Source organism: Zalophus californianus, chromosome 1 (genome assembly GCF_009762305.2).
Source record: "Zalophus californianus isolate mZalCal1 chromosome 1, mZalCal1.pri.v2, whole genome shotgun sequence".
Lineage (NCBI taxonomy): Eukaryota > Metazoa > Chordata > Mammalia > Carnivora > Otariidae > Zalophus > Zalophus californianus.
In genome coordinates, this window is record NC_045595.1 from 151,500,648 (window position 1) to 151,520,059 (window position 19,412).

The 19,412-nt window shown below is 39.7% G+C and overlaps 1 protein-coding gene across 4 annotated transcripts in view; it reads left to right on the top strand.

The window, feature by feature from the left end:
- The window catches only part of LRRC58 (leucine rich repeat containing 58), a 39,268-nt gene extending 20,785 nt beyond the window's left edge, over window positions 1-18,483 (top strand). Inside the window, exons 4-6 of one of the 4 annotated variants that reach the window (XR_003518592.2) lie at window positions 42-179; window positions 1,341-1,739; window positions 17,895-17,909. Coding sequence is in view for 2 of the 4 variants with exons in the window: in XM_027587011.2 (XP_027442812.1) it covers window positions 17,895-17,947 (53 nt within the window). In the remaining 2 variants the exon portion in view is untranslated. Of the gene's footprint in view, window positions 1-41; window positions 1,170-1,340; window positions 2,026-17,894 lie in introns of those variants that run through there. The other 3 variants (XR_004819547.1, XM_027587011.2, XM_027587013.2) reach the window with 3 other exon arrangements.
- Window positions 18,484-19,412: the final 929 nt, after the last annotated feature.

The window sequence follows — 19,412 nt, forward strand, 5'->3', positions numbered from 1 at the left end:
GTCAGACGAAAATTTTTCTTTAATGGCTTCTCTAATTGTAGATACCAAATAGGAAGCCCGAACACCCCGGGGGACGGTGAGACTCAGACGTGTGCTATCCGTCACAGCGGTCACTGTCCACTTCATAAGCAATTCCTTCAGCGTTCTCGAGAATGTTAGAGCTAGAAGAAACTTTCAAGGTCTGAAATTAACTCACTTGTTTGAGATGAAAAAATTTAAGCTCAGAGAGACTTGCCCAGGATTCCAAACGTCTGAGTCCTGAATCCTATAGCCTCTGGATTCCCGCCTCTCTCACCCACTGTAGCGTCCTGCTTGCTTGTTTTAATAATGTGTTCTGTGGCAAATCAGTAACAGTATTAGTACTGCATTTTAACTTGGCAATCAGCATCAAAGTGGTGCTCTCTGCATTACCTCTCAGCGTATTCAGAATTTTAGAGCTGGCAGGAAACTGGAGATAGGAGTAAATATCTGGGTAGCTTGTTACTGTTTACAAGCACATTCAAGAACCTACTTCATTTAATCCTCATGACAATTGAGTTAGGACTAGATTTGGTAAAGTTTGTCGGTATGTTTTCCCTCTTCTGAGTTTAAAATTAATAAATTGACATAGACTTGAGAGAGGGATCTAAATACCAGCTTTATCATAATTGGGCTTCTTATATTCTCCTTAAATTGAATGTAACCAACGAAAACCACAGACTTCTCCTGCAGGGGCTGTGCACCCCTGGGTGGCATTCCACAAGGCTGACCATAACACACCGTAGGTCCAAAGGAGGTCAGGTCAAATTGTAAACCCTGTAGTGCTGCCCAAAAGAGAAAGCTGGAACAATTATCTTCAGACTTTGGCCATCTGAGGAGATGAATTAGTCTTTCTCCCACAGGGAGGAAGAAGATGATAGAAAGCTTTCTTCTGGGCAGCTGTTCCTCATTCTGGTTGCACATTAGAATCATCATGGGGGCTTTCAAACAAATGCACGGATCCCCATCTCCAGACCAACTGAAACCTGATCTCTAGAGATGGAGTTTGGGCATCAATAGTTGTGGAAGCTCCCAAGTTGTAGGTGACTCAGTCGCCCAGCAAAGATGATAATTCTCAAGTGAAAGTCCCATCATGGTAACTTGATGTCAGTGGACTGGTTTTTAACAGATGAAGAAATGGGCCCAAAGTGATGAAGTGAGGTGCCCAAGTTCTCTTAGATAAATAGTGACAGAGCCGGGGCTAGAATCCATTGTGTGTGTGTGTGTGTGTGTGTGTGTGTGTGTGTGTGTGTTTTAATTGAACACTTACTTTAGACCAGGCACTGACTGCTAATCTAATGTTCTTTGCTTCTCCTTCTCAGTCACTTTCTTTTCTGAACTGAAAGTGCTTGGAGGATATAAGACGGTATGTTCAAGTAGATTGGTCATATTGAAGCCAGCTTCGACTACATCAGAATGTCTGCTGAATCATGGAACACAAAAGCAGCAAACAGATCAACTTTATCAGAAAAATTCATCGAAGTATGGCTTGGTCACATATTTCAGGTTACAGCCACAAGGCAAGAGATAACCTTTCCATGGGTGAGGAAAAACTTAGCAAGTTGTGTACTGCTTCTTTTGACCACAGATAAACACCTGGCTAACATCCTAAGCAGCAGTGAGGAACAGGTTGACATTACCAGGAAAGATAAGAAAATGTAGACATCTGCCCAGAGGAAAACACTATGGCAACCCATAAACATAGATTCCATGTTAGGAAAGTAAGTTCAACTCAACTACACATTTTTATAAGCACTATGCACAATTTCAACTGCAGTTTCTTTTAGATCTAGCTATGAGACCGTATGATTATTTTACTGCTTAAATCGGAATAATAAGGCACTCTTAAGATCTTTGTAAATATGGAAGATTTAAATGGAAAAGTAAACTTATTCATGAAGCCATGGAAACTCATGGAAAAGAAAATATTCTTAAAATGTTATTATGAGTATTTTCTTCCTACAAATAAAGACTGGGTATAAAATGTTGCTTTGGGTGTTTTAAAAGCTGAGCTAAAAAAAAAAAAGCTGAACTAAATAAACATGAAATAAGTTTAACTTGGAAATTAAGCTTATGTTATAGCTATAAAGCTACAATTTTAGAAGTTTGTCATTATTGTTAATTTTAACCTCTGGTAACCTTGACAGTGGTCTCCGAGGCTCTTCCTGATTTTAAGTCCACAGTTATCTGTGCTTAAAACTCCTTTCTGTTTTGGTAGCTCTCAAATATTTGTAAGTTCTTGCATCACTCCCTAGACCCTTTTGAATCATCTCTGTTTAGGTCTTTTCATCTTTCCTCCTAGGCCAATGCACATGCAGCCAGAGGCAGAGGTAGTAATGAGAACTTGACCCCTGAATCTGCAATTAAAATTCTACCCTTTATGTAACTTAACAAGGGTTTGTTGTAGTGGATGACATGTCAATGGGCAGCTTGGAAACAACCTTTTTTATTTCTGCAGAGGGCAGCATGTCATACAAAAAAGGCATGTGTGCAACTGACTCATGGATAAGAAGGAATCAGAGGAATACCAGGCGCATATGACTTAGGCTGTGGCATAAATTATAATTAATTTTTAGCTCTGGCTTGCTCTAGGAATTTCTCTCTGGTTCTAAGTAATGGCAGAACCAAAGATGTAGCAGTGAGAGTGTGAGAATTCACCATCACACCACTTTACACAAGAGGACAATTCAACTCTCAGGGTGAGAACCCAGCTTATCTTTAAATACCTCAGAGAAGATTTTACTTCTTTAGCAATTGTGAAGCTTAACAACCTTAGAGGAAGTATTCCTTAAGGTTCTTGTGATGTGTACTGGCCAGATTAGATATGGAGGTGACTTTTAAATCATGTCAGCATAGGGGCAGAGGGACACTAATCATACACGTCTGTAAGTGTGTGTGCATGCGTGTATGCACATACAGGCACCCGTGTACATGCACGCTACCCATGATGCAGTTTTTGTACCTCTGGCTCCAAAATGTCACTGCTTCCTTCCTCTCAGCACTTTTTTCTGTCCTTTCTTCCAATCCAAAATTCCTCCCACTGCTCTAAAAGCCAGTGAGTCACCCTTCCAACAGTCCCTACCTTGTGTTTGTGCAACACCTATTAGGAAGAGAAAAATGAGAAAACAACAAGATCACAGCTCTATCCAGTTGAGACATAAGTCCAATAATACAAGAACTAGACATCAAGCTGTGGTAAGCTGAGAAAAGAGAATTCTTCACAGTGAAGTTTTCAACATTGACACTAAGAAGCCGCCAGACTAGTGTAAGTACAGGAATTGATGTATCTAGGAGGAGGAAAACAGGACAAGATGCTTCCAGACCACTCCTGGCTGAGTGTTTCATGGATGCCCCAGTAAGGAAGGTTGAATCACAGTGAAGTTATGTAATATTATTTGTAAGTTGCTACATACATGTATGTACATGTTAATTGTTGTAAACTTATCCCGAAGAGAAGATTCACTCTTTTACATTATTTTTGGTTATCCTTATGAATTCTCAGGTATTATCATCTCTTCAAGGTGCTGTTAAGGAGAAGAACTTGAGGGGCGCCTGGGTGGTTCAGTTGGTTAAGCAACTGCCTCTGGCTCAGGTCATGATCCTGGAGTCCTGGGATTGAGTCCCGCATCGGGCTCCCTGCTCAGCGGCGAGTCTGCTTCTCCCTCTGACCCTCTCCCCTCTCATGCTGTCTCTCATTCTCTCTCTGTGTGTCAAAGAAATAAATAAATAAAATCTTAAAAAAAAAAGGAGAGGCACTTGAATTGGGTCAAATCAGTATTTATATTCAGATAAGCCCAAATCCTTGTACAATCCTACATGCACATACACACACAGGCACGCATGCAAATATACACATCTGCACACCCAAAGATTGAAGTTTGATCACTGGATGCAGAGAGCAAAATGTGTCTGTCACATTCACCTGACCATGTGGCCCAGAGAGGAATAAATGAGCTGCTAGGTGATCCTGCAGGCAGTGCTGGGCTTACTGTGTGATAGGATTGGGTTTTTTTTTTTTTTTCCATCCTTTGGAAGATGCAATGCCAAAGCCATCATTACAGCAAATCTACCAAGAAGTAGATTTGACATAAAGCAGATGTTTCTTTCCTCAGAGCAGGATTTGAAGGGATCTGCTTATCATTAATAAGCCTATTACCCTAATAAGGGTCATTTTCCTGTGTGTGCCCTTTAGCCCCAGATAGCTAGCATTGAATCTCTTTTCTTTATGCAACCGTACATAAGGGCAAGATTAGGCAATCCTTCATATACTAACAGATCCAGAAATATGGGCCCATGGGTGCATGCCTCATAAAATTAGGCAGTTAGGGAAGTAAAAAGGTCGTTAGATGCACACACTGATTTAAGGAAATCCCTTGGTACTAAGAACCAGTCTTCAAAAGATAGCTGCATCACTAAAGGTTTTTGGCACTGGTGTCTTGCTTTCCTTCCTTTTCTTCCTCTTCATTCTCTGATTCCCCTGTCCCTCCTTTTCTTCCTCTCATTTTTCCTTCTCCACCTTCATTATAACAATGATGTGTAGGTCACAGAGTTAGACATGGAGGTCAAGAGGAACTCATGCTGTCTAAGAGCTTACTAAGTAATTGAGGACCAGAACACCAAGAAGATGGCAGTTTGAGTACAGTTGCTCTCTCTCCAACTAGCAACTGTAATCTTTTGTCAAAGGGCAGCTAAGACCTACGGGTGTATGAATAAATGTGAGGCTGTGGGCACTGTATGAGTTCTGGAGGGGAGGGAGGGTGCCGGGATTCCCCCATCCAAGACGACAAGACAGACCATCATTGGAAGTGCTCAGGGCAAAAACAAACCAATAAATCCGGGAGAAACTTGGCTCTCTAAGATCTTCTGGATCCTAAGGTTAAAAGTTGATTTCAGCCCTACATGGATGTTTGGCTTTTTTCTGGTCCCCAAAAGACAAGAAGGAACTGAACGGTGAGCTGTCTTTCCTGCCCCTGAGGCTGAGAGAATCCATAAAGACAGGGAGAAAGGTATCTTCCTCCCCGTCTCAGTAAACGTCTTATGAACAGTTTATCTCTATACAATGAGCTCAAAGAGAGAAAACGCACATCCACCCTATCTATGATGGCTGCTTCTTAAGATCCTCCACAACCAGATCTGAGCCCCACTGAGTCAACAAAGGAAATAACAATATAACCAAAGAGACTCAGTAGCAGAGAGGAAGATCAATCAGAACAGACAAAAGAAATACCAAGAAGATACACGTGCAAGAAGAAAGAAAAACCTGTGGCACTAAGAAGAGAGAGAGAAAGAGAGAGAAGAGAGGGAGGGAGCCAGAGGGGAGGAAGAAAAGGAGGGAGGGAGGCAATGGGAAATGGAAGAAAAAAAGAAAAGATTTTTTAACAATACTGTGCCTAAATGAAAGGAGAGAATGATTTCCGTTGAGACCTAAATTAGTGGGCTAGAAGGTCAAATGGAGAAAATATCTCAAAGCACAGAGCAAAGATAAAAAGTGACTGAAATCGTGAGAGAGAAGATGAGAGATTTGAGGATAGATCCCAGAGACTTAATATATAATCTAGGAAATCTGGATGGAGAAAAAGGTACATATGGAGGAATAATTAAACATGTAAAAGGAGAAATTTTTCTTAGACCAAGAAATACCTGAGTCTAGAGATTGAATGGAATCTGCAAGTTCCAGGCTGAACTGATGAAAACACACACACACACACACACACACACACACACACACACACAGGAACATCCTGGTAAAATGTTTGAACTCTAGGGGGACAATTTTTTTTATAAGCTTCCACATAGAAAGTTGCCTTATGATAAAGAAAACAGAATCAGACCTCTCCTCCACCTCACCAGCAGCTAAGTGAATGGAATAACATCTGCAGACTTCCGATAGCAAAGGACTGCGCCTCCAGAACTCCATGACCAGCCAAGACCTAATTCAGTTGCCACAGTGAAAGAAACTCGCAGATATGTAAGACGACAGGGAGTAACACCCATATTTTCCCACTAAAAATCCTTAAGAAGAGGCTCTAACCAGATAAAAGAGTCCAAGAAGATAAAGAAGGAAGGAAATGGTAGTAACAAAATTTAAAATAAATAGATCAATATAAAGACAGATCTAGATATATAAAATATATCTATGTAGATAATCATAGGCTAAGCAATGTGTAAACTGTTAAAAAACAAAGACCAGCTTTGAAAATCCCCTGAGCAGACAAAACCAGGTTAATCATACAAACAAAGGTTAATTTAGCTTATTTTGCAACACTAACTTGACCTGGGTCATTTCTTGCTTATGCCTCTGGAAATCATAAGCAAAACTTGAACTGTTTGTCAGGGTGGATTAACCACGGATCAATTCCATATCATGTAAGAAGATTCTGGGGACGCCTGGGTGGCTTAGTTGGTTGGGCGTCTGCCTTTGGCTCAGGTCATGATCCCAGGGTCATGCGATTGAGCCCCGCATCGGGCTCCCTGCTCAGCGGGGACCTGCTTCTCTCTCTCCCCCTGCCCCTTCCCCTGCTTGTGCTCTCTATCTCATTCACTCTCTCTCTCTCAAATAAATAAATAAAATCTTTTTTTAAAAAAGAAGATTCTAATATTATAACCAATTGCTGTGAAGAATAAACAGTCACTGCTTTCTCACTACATAAGCTGCTTTTTAACAGTATACCCCTGAGCCTCACTTCATATTTTGGTTTAAGTGCTCCCATTTTACGAAATGTTTCTTTGGTATGTGCACAATAAACTTTTACTAACTACTACTTCAGTGATTCATTGGCTTTACTTCTGTTATTTCTCAGCTTTTGATAAGTGTATAATTCAAACAAAATAATAGCACAAAAGGCAAAAAATTATAGGAAGTACAAGAAGAATTGGATAAAATGCACTTATAGCAGAAGAGTTCAGTACTTTATTTCAGAATTAGACACATCTGGTATATAACAAATATGGGATGACATAGGAATTGAATAATACAATCAATAAACTTGAAGTAATAGCTCTGTATAGAATCATATATCCCTCAAACAAACAACAGAACATTTTGGGGGGTACCCATAGAATATTTACAAAAATCACTCATATTTGACCACAAAGAAAACCGTGACAGATTCTAAAAACCGCATTCTCCTAATTCAATAAATTTGAAAATAAATAATGTAAGGGTGACTAAAAACCATATACAGAGGAAATCAAAACAAAATTACAAATTATCTATAAAGTAATGAAAAAGAAAATACTTTTTACCATAACCCAAATGTCACAGTGGAAACTGTAGTCAGAAGAAAATATGAAGTTTAAGTATATACCTTAAATGTTGTCATTATTAAAGAAAATATCAAAAATAAAGTTCATTTTTATCTTTAGAAATTAGAAAAAAGCAACAAGGTAAACTAGAAGAAATTAGGAGAGGGAATGAATCAAGATTAGAGCTAAAATGAAAGTAATAGAAAAGAGGTAGAAAATACAAGTAAGTAAAAAGTCCTCCTTTGCAAAAGATGAGTAAGATCTGACCTGATTAAGAAAAAAAAGTGAGGGGCGCCTGGGTGGCTCAGTCGTTAAGCGTCTGCCTTCGGCTCAGGTCATGATCCCAGGGTCCTGGCATCGAGCCCCACGTCGCTCCTGGCTCAGCAGGGAGCCTGCTTCTGCCTCTCCCTCTGCCTTTCCCCCTGCTCATGCTCTCTCTCTCTCTGTATCTCTGTGTCTCAAATGAATAAAAAAAAAATCTTTAATAAAAAAAAAGTGAACAAAAAGAAAAAATTATGAGTTCTGTAGAAAATGACAAGTAGAGGAGAAATTAAAAGTATAATAAGAGAAACCTCTGACAACAAACTGGAATCCTAAGGAAAATGAGTGATTTCCTAGTAAAAATACAGATTACCAAAATGGATCCTGAAACAAGGAAAATATAAGCAGACCATCTAGCATAGAAACACTTAAAATTGTACTTAAAAACTTTGCATTGGAAAGTGATGGATCACTAAATTCCACCCCTCAAACTAATGCACTGTACGTTAACTAACTTGAATTTAAATAAAATCTTGGAAGAAAAAAAAAAGAAAAGTTGGGGGAAAAAATCCCAAATGTTGCATTGGAAAAGACCCCAGGATTACATGAGTTCATAGCTGAGTGTTAGTTGACCTTTAGAAAATTATGGTATTATTTTAAACGGTCAAAGACTAGAGAAAAAAATGTGAGTCTTCATTTTAAGAGAAAAAATGGGACTCTCTTCATCAAAACTTGATATTGTTATCATATTTCATCTAATCTAAGATGCCAATGATTGTAAAATTCACATTATCCTATGTACCATTAAAAAAATACTGTTAGCTAGCACTTACAGTGTGTATTTTAAATTTATGGAAAGCACTGCTTTAGTCTTATTTTAAAAGATTATTTATCGGGGCGCCTGGGTGGCTCAGATTGTTAAAACATCTGCCTTGGCTCAGGTCATGATCTCTAGGTCCTGAGATCGAGCCCCATGTGGGGCTCCCAGTCAGCGAGGAGTCTGCTTCTCCCTCTCTCTGCCTCTCCCTCTGCTTGTGTGCTCTCTCTCTCGAATAAATAAGTGAATCTTTAAAAAATAAAAGATTATTGATCTTCTACCAGTCTTGTGCGTTCGTTAAAAAAAAAAAGAATCCACCTTCATACTCATACTCAAGCTCTTCTGAATCATTTTCAACTCAGAGCTGCTGATATCTGTTTTTTTCCATACAATATTGTCCTCCATACCATCAAAAGTATTGGCAATGCTGCCCCTCCCAAAAGGAGGTCCATCATTGTGTCTGGGTTTGGGTTTGTTTGTTCGTTGTTGGGTTTATTTTCCCTAAATGTGTATGTTCCTTTGGCGTTCACAAGTTTAATGCCATAGCTTCCTTACTCTTGTTGCAGGTGTCAGTGGAAGGTTTCCGACAAGTTCACACAGGCATAGGTACGGGCCACAACGGCTGTGTCATGGCTTAGGTCCGGCTGACAGCAATTGTCAGCCACATCCTTATTTCCAAGGTACTAAAATATGAAAAAATAAACCTCACCAAACTGGTAAAAAAGAGTAGTACAAAAATAGAACACGACACACTACGCTCACATATGGAATAGAGGTGAACACATTCTAGATAAGTTATTAGCAACCAGAATCCTGCAGGGTAGCAAAAGAATAATAACCAAACACTAGCCTTCACTTCTGAGGAGCAGTTGGGTGACTAACAGGGAGAGAAACTGAGTGAAGATAGTCAAGCCACGACTAGCACAGTGCTGGTATCACTTTTTTTTTTAGAAAAACAGTACTTAACCGGAAGTACAACCCTAGTTCAGTTGTTTAGCATCCCTGTAACTTGGCCCGTACACGTCCCTCCCTGGGTCTCGGTATCCTCGAGTCAAGGAGGGCACGCACAGCCAGGGTCTTTTTAAGCTCTGTTGTTCTGGGCATCCATGGGTCTAGGACAGTGTCTCATCCACCAGGAATCCAGCCCGGGTTTTGTGTGGAACTCTGTGCAAGTCAAACCCTTGGTTACTCAGGTAGAAAACTGGTCACACTGCCCAATAAATCCTCCTGCTCTTTAATTTCACCCAACAGTGCCGAGTCTAATCACAACTCGGATGGAAATAAAAAATTACCAGGCTCCCCTCCCCGACTTATTCCAGACAAACATGCATGTCCTGGCTCCTTTCTGAACCCCCCATAAAAGCCTCAGTCAGGCCTCATGCAAAATAGGCTTCAGGGAGAGTCACAAGACAAGGCATTGAACTTAATTTTACTGCCACCTCAGCGCACTCTCACACATTCACTCTCTTCCTGCAGCTCTTTATTTTCCCCTTAATACTTCTTTCACTTAAAATTAATTTACATGTATTTATTTTTTTATTGTGGAAAAATTTACATAACATAAAACCATTTTAAGTGTACAGTTCAGTAACATTAAATACATTCATCTTGTTCTACAACCTATCACATATTCATTTTAAAAACTACATATTCACTTAAAACTACATATTCATTTAAAAAAAATAACCTTATGCCCTTAGTAACAAATTCAAATAGTACCTAAAGGTATCAAATGAAAAATGAGAGTCTCTCAGTCATTCATTTCAAAGAAATCACTCTTAAGTTTCTTTTTGGATCCTTCCAGAAACATTTTTAGTTTATATGTCAGTACATACATTCTATACAGTAAATACTTTAAAAACATTTATACAAGCAGTTTCTTATTTTCAAAGATTTGTGCATATTGTACTGCCCCTTGTTTTTTCCATTTAACAAAATATCTTGGAGCTGTTTCTATGTCAACTCATACAGCTCTACCTCAATCTTTATTGTTTTAAATATGAGATTATGAGACAATTGATTTAACCAGTATCCTATTGATAGCTTTATGTTGTTTCTAGTTTTTTGTTGCTGTTTTCTCATTGCCGTTGGTTTTGCTATTACAAATAATGCTGCAATAACCATCCTTGTATATATAACTTGTCATACATTAGCTGCTATATCTGTCATCTCACTACCTGTGGAATTGCAGGATCAAAGGGAACATGCATGTAACTGGTTTATTTTAAAGACTCTCTTCTTGATACAGTATTAACATAAAGTTACCAATCATCACGTTTACCTATGTTTTATTTAATACATTTCAGGCTCTTAAGGGCAGCCTGAGCAGATTCCATAACTTCCCAGCCCATTTAAAACTTCAAAGCTGATTCAAAGCTCTCCCTTCCCTTGAGATACTTGGGGGTGGGGGCTCCTTCAACGATAGAAATGGAATGGAGGCCAGGGAAAAGGCAAACATCTCTTGACTTTAAACAGCGTGTTGGCTGTGCTGCTTCTCTGGCTAACCCAGGCAGATGGTTATGTTATTTGAGTGGCAGGCATCAAAATTTTGAGTTCTTTGAAGGGGTTTGGTGAGGCTTCCCTCTCTGTTGCACAGTTCCTCTGACATAGACAATCTGGCTCCAGCTCAGCCTTCTATTCATTCTTTACCTTAGCTCTTAACATTGGACTGACCACTGAACTCCTTCACTCCACAGCTCTTGCTCCCTGAATGGGTAACCTTCTTGGATGGAGTACTGACAAGATAATTCAAGCACAGATACTTTCTGTAGGGTCATCTCAATCCATAGGACAACCAAGTGTCCTTGCCACACCAGATCATGGAAAGCCGGCTGCTATACACTTTCTCCAACTCTTTCTCTCATATTAGGTAGGCACAGGGGAAGCTAGACCTGTATATACCCAAGCAGACCTCCATTAGGGAATGAAATGTCTATCTCCCTTTCTTGCTGGTGCCCCATTTCTATTAATGATTCTCTTGGCATACCCATTCACTTGGATTCAGAGAAGGGAAAACACTCATCCTTCCCTCCCCCAAAGAAGGGTAAAACCTCTCACCATGATCACTGTAGTCTTTTTTCACAAGACCATCACTGACCATTTCTTCCATTCCTCTCCATTTTTCTTAAATTGACTCAGAATGCTGTTGGGGGGCTGGTGGTGGTGGTAGTGCCAGTTCTCCTTCCTTCCAGAAGCCCTACGGATGTGTGTGACCCCATCTCAGGGTGATCAGTTGATGGTTCTCTTGAAAATGTATACATATCTAGTTTTCCTTACCTAGTGCCTTGTGGTGTCAGATGTGGGTTTTAAATGCAGTTTAGAAACAGATGAAGTCCCTCTCAGTTTCTTGTTACATGCATTTAGCTACTTATAAACTACTCTCCAAAAAGTAATGCCATCAATAGCATATGGGAATGCCTGGTTTGCCCAAGCCCTCTCTAACACTCCCTTAACATTTCTGAAGACAAAACTTTCTGACAGAACCAAACCTCTCAGCTTTCTTTGTCTTCTACAAAGGGAGGAAGAAAAATAAACCAGATTGGAAATGCACCAATCCCCCCTGCTATCATATGAGTATTTCCTGTGTAGATGTTGGACTACATTTTTAAAGACTTATTTATTTATTTGAGAGAGAGAGAGAGAGCCGGGGCGGGGGTGGGGGTAGGAACAGAGGGAGAGGGAAAGAGAATCCTAAGCAGACTCCACACTGAGCATGGAGCCCTACATGGGGCTCGATTCCACAACCCTGAGATCATGACCTGAGCCAAAACCAAGAGTCGAATGCTTAACTGACTTGCACCACCCTGGTGTCCCAGTGTTGGACTATTTTGTGTGGATTTGCTTGACCTCTAATAATTAGCTACAGGGTAATGTCTTGGTTCTGCCAGCCTGAGAGCAGGTACTACCAGCCTGAGAGCAGGTACTACCAGAAGGCAGTGCACCTGTTGTGAATACAGGGCCTGCAGGGTAGAGGAGAAACCATCAGTCCCTGAGGTCAATATTAAGGTGCTTAGGGAGAGACCTCAAGGGGAGACTGTGTAAAAAAAATTTGGCTGGCCTTTGTTCCTGAGCCCTGGGAGGTAATCTTCAAATCCTTGAAATTTTTGGAGTGATAGGAGAGTCTGTTATTTGTGGTCAGCCCCTCTGACCATACCTGATAGTTTATGTTAATAAGTAACTCATGGTGGGCCCCTAGATAGTTTATGCTAATGAGATGGCTCAGGATGGAGACTAGCCACGCCAGAACGACTACCATGTGATTAGACAGTTGGGGTTTTAAGTGACCTGATATCGGTTCAACTTCCAGGAAGGGAAGGGGTCTGGAGATTGAGTTCAGCTACACGAGTGACGATTCAATCACACCTATATAATGAAATCCCAACTAAAACTCTAGACACCAAAGCTCAGCAAAGCTTTCCTCTACTTTGTGTATTGTCACACATATATGTGCAATGTGACCTTGAGGATGATGGAAGCTTTCTTTGCTCTTGAGATCCTCCTGACCAGCCCCACCCTCTTCCTTTGGCTGATGTTGCTTTGTATCCTTTTGCTGTAATAAAACTGTAATTGTAAGCATAGCATTTTCTTGAATTCTCTAAGTCATTCTAAAAATATTTTCAAACCTGAGAGGAGAGTGGGAACCCCTAAATTTGCAGCCAGCAGGTTAGAAGTTGGCTTGGGGACCCCTGAACTTGCAGCCAGTATCTAAAGTGAGGGCAGTCTTGTGGACAATGGTGCCCTTAACCTGGGGAGTTTGGCCTAACTCTGGCTAGTTGGTGTCAGAATTCTTTATGGGGAGACAGAATCTCTAGGCAAAAGTTGGAACCATGAGGTCCAGTCACCCTTACTCTTGTGAAGAATCTATTTCCATGACAAAAGAATTAAGAAAATTAGGGGCACCTGGGTGGCTCAGTTGGTTAAGCATCTGCCTTCGGCTCAGGTCATAATCCCAGGGTCCTGGGATCGAGCCTCCTGTAGGGCTCCCTACTCAGTGGGAAGTCTATTTCTCCCTCTGCCCCTCCCCCTATGTGTGCTCTCTCTTTCTCTCAAATAAATAAATAAAATCTTTTTAAAAAAAGAATTAAGAAAATTAATTTCCATCAGTTCTTCTGCTCGTTATTGAGAAGAGTCAAACAGCCCTGTGGCTTAGCAGATAGATTGTGTGCCTGCAATGTCCTATCCTATCTCTGCTCCAGAGATTTGGCCCAATGGGCTACTTCTATAGGCCAAGGGAAGAGAACAGTATGTTCGTCAGGGACAATACGTTATTCAACTTTGCGTCCCTCACTGAACACATACAATAGTTCTTCTCTATGATAGTTATTCAAAATAATAATAGCAGTAATAGTAGTAATACTGATTAATGAAACTCAGGAAGGTCCACATATAGTGGCCAAAGAGCTTGAGAATCATCCATCTCATGGATTAAAAAAGAATAGACGAGGCCAAAACAATGAACACTGAGAGGAGATGTGATAAAAATTTATGAAATAATGAAGGGTGTGGATGAAGTAACCAGAGAGTTCTTACTCTCTGTTAAATTTCAGAGTATTTAAATCTTGAAGCATGAAAATTTAATACAAGAGGTATACACAGTGGGTAATGGCCTAAAAATATCCATTACTCAGAGAAACAGTGCAAGTTGAAAATATCAAAAGGGTTGAGTGGAAACTCAAGAAGACCAACCAAAATAGATTACTTCCTAAGAAAAATTAAAAATTTAGAAGATTTATCATAACTTTTTGAGGTCATGGGGCAGAGCCAAGCATTCACACGATATGTGCTTAGGATTCACTCCAAAAGTAGAGCCCTCAGCTGAGTGGATAATGGAGATGACTCAGTCTTATCTCCCAAAATGAGGCGACCCATTACATCAGATCCTGGCTTAGTCTGCTTAGGATTCTCTGGGACTCATTCAGTTGTCATGCTGAATTCTCTGTCCTGCCCTCAGATGTCAGTTTATATACCACAAAAGAAATCATTTCGGTTCTCCCTACTGAGTCCCTGACAAACTTCCATTTCAACTGGCATTCTCAGATACTCTGGTGGGTAGGGATACTGGACAAATTTTGGCAATTTGTCATTATTTACTGAGGAATCCAGCTCTAGGCCAAAATCCTATGTGTGATATTTCAGACCTGATCACAGGAAATTACAAGATTTTGCCTGGCTGGCCTAATGGGGAGAAGCTGCCCTCCCCACACCACACTTCATGCAGTGCCAAAGCATTGCAATTTTCTGGTGGGGGAGTTTCAGTCAAGGACTCAGCCCTCCTCCCCACTGCAACCAGCCCCGCTCACACACACATCTATATTCCTAACCCTAATGCCTCCACTTAGAGCCCTCTTTACTGGGCTTGGCTGAGATACAATTCTCCACTTTGACTCAGTACCTTTCCATTACTGTCCCTTCCCTCTCTCTACCTCCCCCTGGCCCAAAGGTCCATAAAGAGGCAGGAGCCTTCTGTTCAGGTCTGCTTGTCATTGAGATGATTCCCCTCACATGTACTTCATTCACCTGAAAATTTTTAAAAATATGTACATTAACAAGCTATATACCCAGCAATACGAATTATGCAAATAAATGTTGGTGCATCTATAAGATATAATACTATGTAGATGTTAAAGTGATAATGGAAATAAATGAAAAGATGCTTATTGTAAGTGTTCAAAGCAGCATATAGTCTGTATTTGTATTCATGTAGAAGAAAGTATTCAGTCAGAATAGTTACCAATAGTCACCTCCACTACATTACCAATAGTTACCTCTGGGTGGTGAGGTTATACATGTCTGATTTTCTTGCCTATCTGTATTTTCTAATCTAGGACAACAACCTATCATTTCTTTAATAAGAAAAAACAAAAAAAAAGTTATTATTCTTAATGTGCATGCTCCTTGAATGAACAGTTCTAAATCTAAGAATTCATCTTAAGAGTATAACTTTAAATGTGCATGCAAAGACTTAGCTAAGTAATATTTATTGCAAAGTTGTTTATAATAGTGAAAATCTAGAAACAACTCAATTTCTAGTGCTAGGAGATTGGGAAAAAATATTAATACATTCATAGGTTATGATATTAGACAGCTAAATTTAATATTTAATGAAAATAGGTTCAAAATATATAATAGGTTTTACAAAAAACAGTTTACAGAACAATGTATTTCCATATCTTTTGATCCAGAAATTCCCTTCTAGGAAATATTAACACAAAGAAACAAGTATAAATATCTTGATTATGTCATTTCAGTGAAAATTTAGAAGCTACGCAAATTTTATCAATGGAGAATGCTAAAACAAATAACGGCACGTTCATATAATGGACTGTTAAAGCAACTGTTAAAAAGAATGAAATAAAATCCTATCACCTAACATGAAAAACATCATGATATTTTCTTAAGTGAAGTCATACCTGTATGGATTATAAAGTACATTCGAAATTTATATTTCTATACTATTTCAATAGCTTTACAACAAACATCTATAAGTTTTATGATCAGAAAAAGATGTAAAAACATATTCAATATGATAAATGATATGTGTATGTGAGAGTGTAATATGCATATAGCAAAAAGTGTGAAAGAATATCAAAATGTTGACAGTGGTTATTTCTGGGTGATGAGGTTAAAGCTGATTTTTATTTTGCTGTTTTTGCTATTCAATATTCTTGGAGATTTTTACAATAAATATGTGATTTTATAATAAAAAAGTTAAAACGGCTTTAAATTTTAGGACTTTCATTTTCATTCTTAATGATCCCAAATGCCCTGCCCAGGGCTTGCCTACAGCTCCTAGCTTCCCCTCGTGGAAATGCAGTGTCATACAACTAAGGCAGCTAGTTAAAGGCAAAAAAGACAAAGAAGCTCATTCACAAAAGACCACATATTTTATGATTCCATTCATAAGGAATCCAAGAAAGGGAAATCTATATATAGAGAAAGTAGATTAGTGGTTGCTTAGGGCTGAGGGGTGGTTGGGGGGGGAAATGAGGGCTAGGAGGTGACAGCTAAAGGGTATGGGGTTTTGTCCATTTTTTTACTTAAATATTTTCTTGTATGTGTTATGCCACTTATGTTGGTGAATATATGCCACAGTGGTTTAAGAGAATTTTAGATTTCAAGAAAGTTCAACAACTATCAGAGCCATGCTTCTTCATTATTCCCATTTTCCAGATAAGGAAACATGCTAGAGAGCAAGTAGCGTTGGTTGCACAGCTCACAAGTAGAGGCAAGAAGCCTGTCTGTCACCACAACCCCCCCCATGTGACCTTTAGTTGGAGATAGGTTGGAAACACTTTCCTCTCAAGGGCCTCTTTATGATGTCCCCCTTATTTAAAAAATGTGATAAAACATACAAAACAAAATTTACCACTTTAACCATTTTTTTAGAGAGAGTGTTGGGGGAGGGTGGGAAGAGGGAGGGGCAGAGGGAGAGGGAGGGAATCTTAAGCAGACTCCACACTGAGGCTGGAGCCTGATACAGGGCTCTATCCCTCGCTCCTGAGATCATGACTCCAGCTGAAATCAAGAGTTGGTCACTTAACCAACTGAGTCACCCAGGCACCCCCCCAATTTAATGATTTTTAAGTTATATAGTTCTGTAGCATTAAGCACACTCAAATTTTTGTGCAAACATCACCACCATCCCTCTTCAGAACTTAGCCTTCCCCAATTGAAACTTAATGCCCATTAAACAGTAACTCCTCATTCTTCTCTCCCCTACCCCACAACCCCTGGCAACTACCATTCTACTTCTGTCTCTATGAATTTGACTACTCTAGGTCCATCATATAAGTGGAATCATACAATATTTGTCATTTCATGACTGGCTTATTTCATTTAGCATGATGTCTTCAAGGTTGATCCATGTTGTACCATGAGTCAGACTTTCATCCACTTATAAGGCTGATTAATATTCCATTGTATGTATACACAATATTTGTTTATTCATTCATCTTGTGATGGACACTTGAGTTGCCTCCACCTTTTGCCTGCTGTGAGTAATGCTGCTATGAGCACGAGTATACAAATACCTGTTCAAGCTCCCAATTTCAGTGCTTTTGGGCATAAACACAGAACTAGAATTGTATGGTAATTCTACATTTCATCCTCACCAGATGGGGTTTCTTTCTGAGGTAATAAAATTGCCCTAAAATTGGTGATGGTTGCACATATCTGTGACTATGTTAAAAATTACTGAATTATAAAGTTTCAATGGGTGAATTATATGATATTTGAATAAATAAATAAACCTGTTTTTTTTTAAGGCAAAAAAAGTATTTGCTTAAGAATGCTAAGGCTGAGCCCGTCTCAACTTTCATCCCCAAAAAGGGCTGGACAACCAGCAAGCTTCCCAACCTCAAAGAACTGGCAGTTTACGTCAACTGTGTTGGATTCTGGACATCTAGTTTCGGGGAGTCTGGTGCTTATTAAAACTCTCCCTCTGGCTGCATGGGGCCACAGTGCATTAAACACTGGGTGACTAAAGTGGGTTGGATAATGTCCATTTTATTAACTTAATTATTCTTAATACAATGTTTACTTTTGTTTCCCACAGGTGTTCCCCCTCTATATCCTGTTCCTGCCTGTCCCATGGAACTTATTGCCTGACAAGTGAGGCCTAGGAGACAGGTTCCCTGCTAAGACTCATAATGGTAACACTTTCCATTGGCCTCCCATCATCCCAGCAAGCACGAACAAAAGATGTCTCTTACCTTTTAAAGTCTGGCTGGGGGTTGAAAAGTTAACCTAAGTGTCATTTGGGTGCATAACTGTAACATGAAAAAAAAAAAAAACCCTTTACAATAATCTACTAATTACTGTGACTCAGTCCCTCTGGTTCATACAAGACCAGTATCCACACATGTAAGGACCAGAAATCTTCCCACTCACTTTACAGGAAATTATTTAATTTGTGCTCCTGAGACAGTTCTTACCCACTGTGTTACTGGAATTCCTCTGCCTTTCTTGGTCAAAGATGATGCTGTTGGTACTTTTATTTCTTAGGATGGATTTCTCACATTGACATCATCTTTAAGTTTTTTAGGTATGCTTTTAGTGTTCATATGAATATTCACTACAACTCTCTGAACTTCTTTCTTCATTTTTAAAATAAAAAACTTTGCCAGTTTTGATATTCTGTGATTGTATACCAAGTAAATTATAGAGGAAAGTATTTTTTTTAAAGATTTATTTACTTATTTGAGAGAGAGAGAAAGGGAGGGAGCGCATGGGGGGAGAGGCAGAGGGAGAGAGGAACTCAAGCAGACTCCACACTGAGCACAGAGCCTGACATGGGCCTCAATCTCATGGCCCAAGGTCCCGACCAGAGCCCAAACCAAGAGTGGGATACTTAAACAACTGTGCCACCCAGGTGCCCCTAGAGGAAAGTATTTATTTGGGGGAACGTTTTTCTTCTCTTAAGGACTTTAGCCTCTAGTGGGACCCTTTTTTTCCTACCCAGGGTCACAGACACTTAAACATTAGGCTCTATTAATCTGCTTGAGTTTTTTATGGTAATGCTAGATTAAAGAACACAGCCTAGATTAGAAGCCAAAATGAGCTTCAGACTCCTTCTTCCCAAATTGAACTTAACCACCCAAGCATAAGTAGAACTTGTACACTACAGGCTATCTACAGAAATAGGTTCTGCTCCAGCTAATCTACCGTACAAAGAAAAGAAGAATGCATATCTCCTATGGGCAGCATCATTCCAAAAGAAAGCCAAGGAAGGACTTGGCCATGGGAATGCAATGATCCTTTTTCTAAAACAATAATCACACAAACCATTCTACCTCCCACAGAAGACAACAGATGAGAGGTGAAAGTAAGAAGGATTGCAGCCTTCTCCCTAACACTTCCAAGAAAGCAGAAGGACTATGTTTTGGGTCAAGGTAAGAAAACATGAAAAGGGAGAGGTTGGTATCCCTTACACTTGATAAATGTTTGTTGAAAAAATAATAACAAAAGAATAAATGCCATTCTGACCACAGTCCATTCTTAGAATGTAGCATTTGCAAACTACCCACAGCCTTCTAGGTATGAGTGTATGTTGGAGCCAGGTTTTGGAGGTCAA